Raw genomic sequence first — 12470 nt, 5'->3', positions numbered from 1 at the left:
GAAGAAAGTTATCTTATATATAGTAGGTGCTCATTAAGTGTCAGTTGAGTGATAGCAGTTTTACTTTTGCATTCTCGGAGGCCAAATATAAAATAAAAAAAGAATAAAGAACATAAAAGTGTTAAAGTTTGCAGATTTTGCACTGCAGGAAATGGAGTCTTTTGACAAAAAAATTTAGCGGGTGTTAAAAATGAAATTTTCAAGATAAAAGGTGCGGCACCAGCAGCCCCAACAGAGGAGAGTTGCCTGACTGTTGCAGGAAGCCAACTAATTACACGAGTGACGGTGAAAAGCAGAGGAGCTGGATTTAATCAGTGTACATGGGAAAGGCACAGAGGAGGGGGTCCAGTGACCTGACTTCATTTTCTGGTCCTGGCAGGAGATTTAGGTTTAAATGGGAAAAGAGATGAACAAGGGACCAGAAGTATGCATAACTGAGCAGGGTTAGTCTCCAGGAGTGTAGGTTTGTTCATCATTGTCTCAGTCTGGTTCTGCAAATGGATCTAAAGAAATCCTTATTGGCGGAGCAGACATCCTGGTTCTCAGGAAGTGATTACTACCACACTAGTGTTCTGCCTGGAAACTATAGTAACTATTCTTATTTGTGAGGTGGCCTGTCCCGGGAGCCTTTGCTGTTCCTGGCATCTAAGATAACTATAGTTTTAGGACAATGATCTGAGAAGTTCAAGAGCATTTAGGAATCTGGAACAGGAAATTGTAAAAAACAGATAGTACCCAGCTCCTGTTGTCTGTTTCTTCAGCCTTGAAGGGGAAAGATGTTGGGTAGGTACCAATGGATTCTTCACAGACACAGCTTGAGAGCAATGAGCATGCTTCTATGGAGAAGTAAGCAGACGATCAAGGAGTCAGGCCCAAAGTGAAGACAGAGATGCCAACCTCTCAAGTTACTTTTAGTCATCTTATGGCCCATGTGAGGAGTTAATGTTTTCGGCAAAAGCATCTTCTGTCTGTTCAGAACAGCATCTTGTCTAGATCCTCAAGGAAAGACATTCTCAAGAAGAGTCCACGGAATAGCAGCTAAGGAGCTTGCCAAGGGCAAGCTCAGGTCTTCGCAACCTTTTGGTTGGAAGTTTTAGGGAGCAAGCCTTACTGGCCTGAGTTTTTCATGTTTACTGAGTCTGGAAACCTGTGTTTTCAGGTGTAGGTTTGCCTGAAATGCAGTCTCACCTCTGAAAATGAGAAACAAAACAAAGAATAAACCCAACCCTTGTAATTCCTGTTTCAGACTCAGTGGAAGTTGGAGAACATTTGCCTTCCAGTCCCCAAGGTGCCTTGCAGGCATTTCTTGGCTCACCCTGATTCTCATTTCTACCCACTTTCCTCACACTATCAGTGGCTTTAGGACATGAAAAAGATGATACTAAGTGGCTTTCCTTTCCTCTTAAATTATTTTGTCATTTATGAAAAAATGAAGTGCTGTAGATTTATGCAACTGTGATTAAATACAGCCAGCCAAATGCTTCTGGCTTTAGTCCTATAAGGACACCAATCACTGACTGCCTAAGTGTGAGTCACCTGCTTTCATTGGCCTAGCTCTTCTCTGAAACTAGTGACTGAGTATCACTGTGCCACGGCTTCCTTACCTGTAAACTGTGGATGATGTAAATGGTTTCTTAAAGTCTGTTGTTTGGAATGGATGCAATACATGAGAAGTTCTCCCAAGTGCTCCTGGAGGAACAGCCAACAAGTTCTGCTGTTAGGGATCATTTGCAGCCTAGCTGCAATGAGTTCTGTTCCACCAGGGACTACTAGGTAGGGCTGCCTTGGATTGTGAAGATTCTACATGTTTAGGAGTTCTCAAGACATCAGAAAGTTGTCATTAACCTTCCTCACCTTGCCTACTGGCTCACTCTTATTTGACATCAAACATGCTCCCTTCTGGGCTTCTCATTAAAGAGGGTCCAGCACATTGCCTCAAAGAGCAGGGAAAGAGCCCAGGTTTTGAAGATCACTGAAGCACACTGCTCACATCCTTCCTGAGTGTTCTATCCCGCTGTTCAGAGGAGCAGGCAGAGCAGAGTCATATGGTGCTAGGAGGAAACCAGGAGCCAGGAGCTGGGAGCCAAGAGCCATCATGCAGAGGACTGCTCTCCTCTGCCAGCCCTACCAGCCCATGGAGTTTCTCTGCTGCTCGTAGGTTCTGAGAACTCCTTTCTCAGGCTTTCCACAGATGCTCCTTTTTGTTTGTACCTCGTATCCACTGATGAGGCCCAGCTAAAGAGCAAGTAAGATCGATGAGCAGGATGTATCTACCTGAGAGCACTGGACCCTTCTAAGGATACTGGGGTTGTGCTCTTCCCTGAAAGGAAGGGTTTGGATTAATAAATATCAAACCACAATTTTCTGCTGCAGCTGGGACCATTTGTCGGGGCTGCGTGCATATTCAGTCTGTGGTTGCTGGTCCCAGATGAAGTCAAATAATAGGTTTTGAGGAAATAGATTTCAAGATGTTGATTCTCTCCATCTGCTCTGCTTGAGAAAGCACCTAACGTTGGACCACTTCTCTTCTAAGCATGCCCCTGTCACAATCATCCAGGAGACAGTATTTCCCTATAACTCCATTATCTTGCCATCATCTTACCAGCATTATCTTAACTTCAGGAAGGGCCCTACTGTAGTAGAGCAGGGAAGTCTTATTCCCACAGCAGCAGCAAATTCCTAGCAGTGTCTTGAGTCCTCTGCCCTTGAGTCAGAGCTCAAAGAGATGGTTTTCATAGACGGCAGTATGACTTAACACATGAAAACAGTATTTTTGAGCACAGTGAGTTAAACCAGATGTATCTAGGGAAAGAAGAGCATGTCATTAACAGCCATTGGATAAGCCCTGGTAAGATGCTATCTGTACTCTTTAGGCAGGTACTGAGAAACTGAGTGAATGTGGTATTGGGTTACAAACCCCACTGCAAATCAGATATTTTTTCAATTCATTGCTTTAAAAGAAATTGAAGGAGGAACTAATTGAACTGTCAGCTGTGAGAGTATCAAAATAATTTTTGAAGCTATATTACTGTGCAGTTTTTGCCGTATATCTTGGAAGACATTCAGAGAATTCAGTGTCATTGCTATTGGAGATTTTTATTGCCATTTCTGGGCTTATGTGAACAAGGTTTCTTTAAAAGCAAGAGTAGAATAGAAGTGATCCTAATGTTAGCTCATTATAGAAGTAAATGATTTCTTAATTTGTGGTATGAAAAACAGGCTTAGCCATGTGATTAAGCTCTATATTTACAATCCAAGTTAACTTTTTATGGTTAATTATTACTTAAATTGTGCAAGATATCTATATTGTTTTGCCAATTTTACATTTGTGGTGATAAGTCATTTTAAAAGCAAATATTATTACTTATATTTTTATAGCCAAAGGACATAAAAGAAATTTGAAATTCAATCTCTATATATTTTCTTACAGATAAATATGATAGGTGATCAATAAAATGTTTTCAAGCATAAAATGCATCCTGCTGAGGACGTATAATGGAAGGATAACCTCAAGTTCAAAAAGGAACAATATATACTTATGACTTTTAGAGAAGAGCTTGCTCATGAATTTTGAAGGTGGATTGTCGTGATTATCAATCACCATAGTGTTCAAATTCCACTGAACACACACAGACTCTCAGTCCCCATCAAAGAAATTCCCTTGAAGCTTTATTTTCAAGTGAATTATTTTCTACACACCAAAAGTGAATTACTTGAAGCTACAGTTTAACTAAATCAGTTTACAGCTACGCCGAAGGTTATAAAACTGCCCCAGGTGAAAGTTAGCATCTTCAGCTGCTCCTCGTCACCTGCATTCATTTGTGGCAGGTTGAACTTTGCAGGTTGGTCTCTTAGCCAACCTCTGTTCTTAGGAGCCCAGCTGTGTCTTCAACCTGCTTGGAGCACTTCTGCGCCCACCCAGCCCTGGTCAGACTGTGTGGGAAGCCTTGCTTTTACCTGGATGTTAAGCCCCCACCTGTATCTTGTCGCTGCCAGGGCATCAGCTCTGCTGCCAATCTCTTACGTGAGCTTGCAGCAATAGGTTGTGGGTGTGCACATCTCTGACCCTTCAGAGCACATTGCACTCTGGGTTTTTCTGTATCTCTTCTCAGGTTCCCAGCTCCTGGGGCGCATCTGCCAATGTCCGTCCCCAGCTGCAGGCACATTTGGCTCTCCCTTGAGCACCCATGGCTGCAGGTTGTACACAGCAACAAGCAATTGTCATTTGCATTCCCAGCCTGTTATGGCTGGGGAAACTGGCTGAAGGGCTCTCTCTGTGATTGCAGGCTGCATTCATAGGAGTGAGGGAGGGGTACAGAATGGCCCTGCTGGGAATCTTGCCTCCTCTGCAATCTTTGGAAGTAGCTGGGAGCGCCTGAGAAAGTTCTGGTTTTCTGAGGTGAATTTTACTCATCTTTGCAGGCTTTGAGGAGCTTAGGGGCACAAGGAGATTACCAGTACCTGGGAGGTCTGAGGTAAATAAGTTCAAGTCTTGATTAACTACAAGTTAAGTATTTACTCATGGATTATCTGTGACCTATTTGAAATACTGATCTACTTTCTGTCCCTTGTGCCTCTGGGTCTTTGCTACCACGAATGTGGTAAATGTGCTCAAGAAATATAAACTAATTTTCATATAAGCCTGAGGGTAAAGTAAGAGGAAAAGCAATGTGCAGGCGAGATATTCACATAATATGTTCCTAAATCAAGGAGAAATGATTTTGTATCATGGCTTCTTCTGGATGATTCAAGCCTCCCTTGCCTTGTGTTCACAAAGTTACATTAATAATTGATTGTCTTCTTTTAGTATTGTTGCTGTTTAATTTCTGCCTTGCCATGTATAACCACTCTGTCTCTCCTCTCTCTCCCTCTCTCCTTTGCTCCCTCCCTATTTCCTTCTCACCTCTATTCTTCCTCTCTTCTCTACTTTATCCCCACATCCTTCTCACAGGTGTACCATAGATGATCGGGTCACCAGGGTAGCCTGGCTAAACCGCAGCACAATCCTCTATGCTGGGAATGACAAGTGGTCCATAGACCCTCGAGTGATCATCTTGGTCAACACGCCTACTCAATACAGTATCATGATCCAGAATGTGGATGTATATGATGAAGGTCCATACACTTGCTCGGTGCAGACAGACAATCACCCGAAAACCTCCCGGGTCCACCTCATAGTGCAAGGTAAGTTACAGCTGGTCCTGGGCCTGGTGTTCCTTTTGGAAATGGACCTTTGTCTTTGTACTTATGAATAAAGATACAAAAGGTCACTTTCCTCTATTAAATCCACAGGTTAAGAATTGCAAATCTTCTAGAAGTTTTTCAATTTTTTTCTTTATTTCTCTAGCCCTTTGTTCTCACCAGGGAGCCTTTGTGCATATAAGGTTGAACTTTCTTAAGAAACTTAGCATTTGAAGCTGACACAGGATTCAAACACAGATAAATGCAGTATTAATCACAGAGGCCTTTATTTCTCTAAGGCTTGTTTCATAATAAAAGGCTGATATTGATGTGAAGCTGGCCATGTGTGCTCTAGAAATGATGCTGAGTTCTCATCAGTTAGGTCCTCTTTGGCATTCCTGCTAAGTTTATACTTACAGTCCCAAGGTGGAGCCAAGAGAGACCTTACAAGAATGATATCTCCAGACCAATGTTGGAAATAAATGCATACGATTGGAAATAAATTCATACAATTAAAAGGAGCTGAAAGGATGCTTCAGTATCATCATCCATTTTTTCAAAAAAATCTGAGTTAGTTTAGCACAGGTATAGTATCAAATGTGCTTTGATGGTTATTAATTTTGATCATACTCGTGAACTAAAAATAAATGATCTCAGATGTCAGATACAAAATATTAAATTAAAAAGACCTGTAGATAGCAGTCACACAAATTTGAAGACCATGTTGAGGCAAGGCAAACAAGCAAAGTAAACTTATTTTGAACTATCCCAGTTGCCATCACGGCTTAATCACTATGTTATTATGGTAAGAATGGATTTTCAAACAGAAGAGCTCCATCACCCAACGCCCATCTTTCCTCTACAAAATGAGAAGCTTAGGTTATCCTCTCTCAAAGCATACAGCTAATATCTTAGAGACATCCTCCGAGCTCTCAGAAAGGGGCCTGTGCATCATTTGGTCATTATCAACTTCAGTTTATCAGATTCCATCTGCCATAGACTCAATAGATATTATTGATTTCCTTTTTACTTTTAGATTGCAAAATAAGATGTAACTCGTTTCCGTTGGTTTCATAGACCACAGTAGATGAGAGTTATTATCTCTTCACACTCAGTCACATAGACCATTTCATATGCCCACTCGTTCTTTTGGACAGAGCAGCCATTACCAGCTCAGCATCCATGTCCACCTCTGGGGACACTGTGCAATAGATATATTGGGCCAGAGATAGGTCTAATCATATTTGTCGTCCTTAGCAGCTCTTCTGAGAGACACAATACTAAAGCTTGGCTTCTGTCCAATCTGTTGGTTCTTATCTCTACCCCTCATGATTTCAGAGATTCTAAAGGACCTGTCATGGAATGGGCATTTATAGATGTTGCTGGTTTCAACCTATGTGTCCCACCCAGAGGGCAGGTGATTGGGTAAGGATCACTGCTAAGAGACTCAAGATTGGTTGCTATCTGGAACTAAAGGCACATACATGTCCCTTCTCAAAGGACAGTGGATACACTGGTTAAGATAGTGATTGAAGATGGGTTGGAATGTCCTAATATCTGCTTGCCACATGGGCTTGATTCCAAAGGAGCTAAGATTCTCAGTCTTGAAGGTGGCACCTCCAAAACCTGCAAAGCACAGTGGTCTTCACATCCAGAGGGTGTGGCACTGAAATGAAAAGAAGGTTATCAGGTGCTGTATGGAGACAGACCCAGACTGTTGGCATCAACAGGATGAGACAAATATGTAAGCATGTGAGAACTGAGTCTGCACACATGGAGCTCACAGAAAGTGGTCTCAGGGATGATGCCTCTGCAATGCACTTTGGGTGATTCCAGGAGTGTGGTATGGAAACCCATAATGTCACCTGGTATGGGAAGGGGGCACTTATGGACAGTGTGAGAATTGGGGCACGGGGGCTACAGTTTCTCCTATCTTAGAAGTCAATTCCTCCCATTCTCCACACCTATGGCCTATGTAGCTCTGGCCTCCCAGGAGCTTGTGGAGTACAAAAGCAAGCCAGCAGGTGGCTGGAAGATAAAGGACGCTCTGCCACTAGAACATTCCCCACACAGGATTTTCCATTAAGCGAGAGACCAGGAGCATGAGCTGGACGAGGGCATTCCTGCCCATACTGGTGAGCAATGTAGAATCCTCAGGGGGCAGATGCAGCAACCCCGTTGCTCTCACTACTCAGTGAGACAGAGCCAAGGTCCTCTCTCTTCCCAGCAGTCATCAGCTTTTGTCCAGTCCATAGATTAATTTTTCAGACTTGGTGTTAGTTCAGGTTAGATAAAGATAATGAAAGTTTCCTAATCCTCTTAAAGAAGATTTATCTGACCGAGTAGAAAGCTTTTGGAATACAATAAGGCATGTAGAAAACTGAGGCCTAATCTTGCCTTTAATTTCAAACCGCTGATGGGTATTGATTTTGCAATAAGAAAAACTGAAAAATTTCCGAGATGCAACTTGTCTGTTTTTTTAAAAAAATATTTATCTTCTATTTGGCAATATTAATATCTCATTACTGCTGTAAATTGGATGCCATTAGCAAGAGGGAAAGGCATCCCATGCAGCTTCTAGCTTTGGTTTGTTGTTGTTTGTTTGGTTATTTTTCCTTCAGCTATGTCCAAGCCCTAGAGATGTTCTGCCGTGGTTCTTGATGCCTTGTAGACTATTGTAAAGGGCACCTTTTGCCACATGTCAGATGGGACTGGTTCCCAAGGATACCTGTTTATAAGCCACTTTTATTAAAATGCAACCATTGTTCCCTCCGGTACTTCTTGGCCACCGAGGAGTTTATTTTATGTCACTACATAAGCCTGTGTAATAATGTCATTTTGACTGTGTAAGGAGTGCAAAAAGAAGCCCAGAACAGTGAGGAATTGTGACTCTTGGGCCAGGTTGGTCACAGCAGGAAAGCTCACTTGGCAAGCTGGTCAAGGATGTACTGCGGGAGGTTGGGGGATAGCACAGAAGAACAAGGGGAGGCTACAGGCTGCATCTAGTATCCAAATCAGTGTCTTGAGCTTGGACTGTGGACCTGCCTGGAGAAATGGAGAGGCACCTAAGAGATATTGCTGAGGGCAATTGTGAGAATTGATCCTTAATGCCTTGAATGAGGAGGGATAAATGAGAATACCTGTTTTTTTGAGTTTGGGGACATGGTGGTCTTGAAACAAACTGCGGAGATAAAAGCCTCTGGCATTCTGAAAGAGCCGCATCATGTAGATGTGATAGCACAAAGGTGGAGTTGTAGCTTAATACCATTGTCTGAGATTCTGTCATGTCAGGGGTTCACTAGTTTGATGGTAGCTGAGCCGCTAAGGCTAACTGTTCCTAGAGAACGGGAATCATGACTTCTTTATCTCCAACCCCATCAATTAGCACACTGAGGCATTACAGGCACTTGGGGGTGTTTGTCTGCAAGGTGAGTCAGAAACTGTACCAGCATCTGAACAAGAGATTCTGAAGCCTCTCTAAGCAGACAGGAGTGGAAAGTAAGCCAAGCATTGTCTGATGAGTTTCAGTAAATAGTGATGGAGAAAGTTCCCTGGAGGAGAAGGCTAGACTATGACAAGCTAAGAAATGTGTCAGAATAAGGATGCCACAGATTCCACACACGTACTTAGTACTGTTCAAGGATGCCTGTAGGAATAAGGCAGCTAGTTAGTTCCTGGCCACTTAGCCCCGAAATAATCACACAGAAACTATTTTTTAAAACTCTGCTTGGCCCATTAGCTCTACTAACATCTCATTGGCTAATGCTTACATCTTAATTTAACCCATTTATAGTAATCTGTGTATCGCCATGTGGCCAGCAACAGTCAGCATCTGTCTCTGGTGGGGCTACATGGCTTCTCTCTGGCTCTGCCCTTCTTTCTCCCAACATTCAGTTCAGTTTTCCCTGCCTAAGTTTTGCTCTGCTATAGGTCCAAAGCAGTTTCATTATTCATTAATGGTAGTCACGGCATACAGAGGGAAATCCCACATCACTTCCCTTTTTCATTTAAATAAAAAAGGAATTCTTTAACTTTAACATAGTAAAATTACATATAATAAAACAGCTATCAAATGAGAATTGCAGTTACAATATTTATATCTACTTTATCTTGTATCATAATTAACAAAAACTATATCTACTTTCTCTTTATTCTTCAACTCCATCACAAACTCCAGAAGGATATAATATTACCTAAGTAAACAGGAGGTGTATTGTAAGCCACTTCCAAAACTCTAGAATTGACAGAGACATCTCACTGGATGGACAGTCACCCAGTGTTCTTCTGTACTATTGGCGCATTCATTTTCATCCTACAGGTCCATAGTATCCAGCAGACTTTTCCACAAAGCAGGAAATTTCAAAGACTGTTCTGCCTGTATTGGCAGTTTGTCAATCACTTTTTTCTGTGTCCTGAAGAATGTCTTGCAGACTCTTTTGTGAAGCAGGAACCCCAAAGGATCTTCTCACCTTTAGGCAAGTTCAGCAGTCATTTCTCTATGGGTCCTGCATGTCCAGTTCATCAAGCAGTCCAGGCAAGAGCAGTTTCTTGCCCAAATAGCTAACCAACACCATAAGTAGCTTCTTTGATGCTCATCTTCCCCTTGAAGTAATTGGTGGTGCCAGGGGCAGATGTGTCTCACTGCCATGAAAAGTCCTAATTTCTTAAAATATTTAAATGCCATATTCTGAAGGTCTCTGAAAGATTTGAAGAATACCTATCTATCTGAAATATATCTCTGTACATCTAGAAAATCTAACTAACATGACTACAAGCTTGACTATTATAGATGACTATCTATTAACCAATATTTCTTAATTATACATTACATTTTTAAATGAACTATACAATCACAATACCTTAATTAGAACAGAAATATGTATATAACAAGAGTGACCTTAAATTCACATCAATAAACCAGGATCCATATCAATGCAAATCTCTATAGCATATCCCCCTTTAAATATAAAGAAAGATTTATAAACAATATTTGGGAATTTGTGTGTAGTACTCTCTAAACTGCTTCCTGCTGTTTAATGGGCAAAGTAATGTTTGGAGGGGTGTTCAAGGTGACCTTTCAGGAGGTCTTGATCTATCAAACCATATTAGTCTGGAAGCAATCCACAGGTTCTCATTCTCTGTGAAAACAAAAGAAGAACCTCTTTTCCAAAGCAACATATCCTTAGACTCAAATTCTGAAGTCAAGTTACCTTTATGTTGGTTTAACTTTGCAGTACATACAATGAAATGTTGCTCCTTCACAGTCAAAAATTCAAAGAGAATATAATAATATTCACAATCCAGACTCTCTGTGAATTTTCCATCTTTATGTGGCTTATTTTTCTTTACTCCTTTTGATCTATGACTGTCTGTACTCTGTCTCTTTGCCCATAATCTCTGTCTCATTTGACCCCTCTAATAAACGCTGGGAAGCAGCAGTGCATTGGCTGTTTTCTCCATTTGCAAATTAGGTGAGCATAGGTTAGGAAGTTGAGGACCTGCTATGGTACCCAGTGGGTCAGGAGTAGAGCTGGGTCTTGAACCATAACCACACTGATGCAGGGAAATCAGGATCCACTCTTGGGGTTATTAGTTTCTTTAGAAAAATCAGGAATGGACTCAAATGGAAGCTAATACAATTTTTATTGGAATTCAAAGCAAATAAAAATCTCAGAGCAGACATGCTGCAAACTTCAGCCACTATCCAAGGAAAGAGTGGAGGAGAGAAGGAAACAGTCATGTCAGTTAAGCTGGTATGGTAATCAGACACATGGTAGATTAGCAGCTAAATGGAGGGAAGAAGGCCTTAGAGAAAGAATAAAGAAGGCTAAAATGTTGACAAACCCCAAACTGTCAAGGAAAGCATGCTTAGAAAAGAGATAGAAAGAGGAAAAGTGGGCCGACTTAGAGAGCAGCTTGACAGTAAGCTACTGCACTAGAGTGGGATTCTGGGAAAGAAAAGTACAGCATCTCCATAAAGAGCTATTTATTCTCCCCATCATTTTAGTGTGGCATCCCAGGAGAGCCCATCTCCCTAGGGTGGCCGTTGGCCCAGTGATTGATCCAGCCCAACAGGAACGTTCGTACTCCACTTAGGTCAGAGGTTTTCTCTCAATGGTCCTTTATTGTTACTGCAATAATACAAATGCAAGATCTGCCTCTCAGCTTACTCCAATGCCTTTGCTGCCAACCACGTTTACTTGATTCTCTGCTCTAGATCCATGGAAATTTTTCTCTGTTTTTTTTTTTTTTTTGCCTTGTGTATTATTGTGTTTTGTTTCCTTCTTGCTGCCGAAACTGAATTGTACCATTAGAAATTAAGGACAAAGCTCACAAAAGAAAGTGAGCGGTAAGGGAGGGACTCCAAGGCTACCATAAATGGTACAAAGAGGCTGGGAGAGAGGCAGAAAGAAGATAATTAATTTTCTAGTAGCTCATCCCTCCAGGGGTACACATTTTAAATGTTACCATTTTATCCTATGTAAGTACTGAAAACCCTGGCTCCTTTGGGGATCCAGGATTTAATTGTCATTCTAGTCTTCATTAACTCTCAACATTCTGAAACCTCAGCAGATCTATGAGGGCTGGTGGTCTGGGGTGTTGCTATTTGTTGGGAATGGATGCAGTAGGGAAATTTGATCTGTCTTTGCTTCAGGGGTGTTGATATTCTCAGTCTATTTTCTCAGCTGGCTTAGAAATCGGTGGCCTATAAGGTATTTCTCTTCACGGAATGCACGCTTTCTGCAAAGCCTAGATTTATGGGCTTAGAAAGGATGACCCCTGGGCTGAAATGGCTCAGACAGTAAAGTGCTTTCCATGCAAGCAGGGGACTCGGAGTTCAGATCCCCAGCACCCACATAAAAAGGCAGGCATGTATTGGAGCTTAATGGCCAGTTCTTGCTGAATCAACACACTCTAGATACAGTAAGAGATCCTGCCCCACCAAAAAATAAAGTGGAGAGAACTGAGGAAGATAGTGTGGCCTCCATACACATGCGCGCATTACAGGAACACACACACACACACCTGCACGCACACACGTGCATACTGAGACAGAAGAATAGGAACACTATTAAATTCACACGTAGAAGACTCTACAAAAGAGCTTCTACAATTTCTCCTTACACAAAGGGCTTTGGATGTTTTAACCTGGAGCCTGTTCAGTTACCATCTGACATTTGATTAACAAGTAAAGAAATCGCGTTTTCTTCCCACCCAACTGCTATGGAGCCCCAGTCCGTTCTGGCATTGGCTATGTTCCACACTAACCATGTCTCAATTGATCTTTG

At 41.8% G+C, this 12470-nt stretch overlaps 1 protein-coding gene across 4 annotated transcripts in view; it reads left to right on the top strand.

The window, feature by feature from the left end:
• Nucleotides 1-12470, top strand: part of LOC142846261 (opioid-binding protein/cell adhesion molecule) — a 1121841-nt gene that overhangs the window by 860214 nt on the left and 249157 nt on the right. For all 4 annotated transcript variants that reach the window (XM_075966471.1, XM_075966470.1, XM_075966469.1 and 1 more), the window contains exon 3: nt 4952-5184. In XM_075966471.1, the coding sequence (XP_075822586.1) occupies nt 4952-5184 (233 nt within the window). The remainder of the gene's footprint in view (nt 1-4951; nt 5185-12470) is intronic.

The sequence above is a fragment of the Microtus pennsylvanicus genome, chromosome 3, assembly GCF_037038515.1.
Source record: "Microtus pennsylvanicus isolate mMicPen1 chromosome 3, mMicPen1.hap1, whole genome shotgun sequence".
NCBI classification, from domain to species: Eukaryota; Metazoa; Chordata; class Mammalia; order Rodentia; family Cricetidae; genus Microtus; species Microtus pennsylvanicus.
This window is presented reverse-complemented; position numbering and strand designations above follow the sequence as displayed.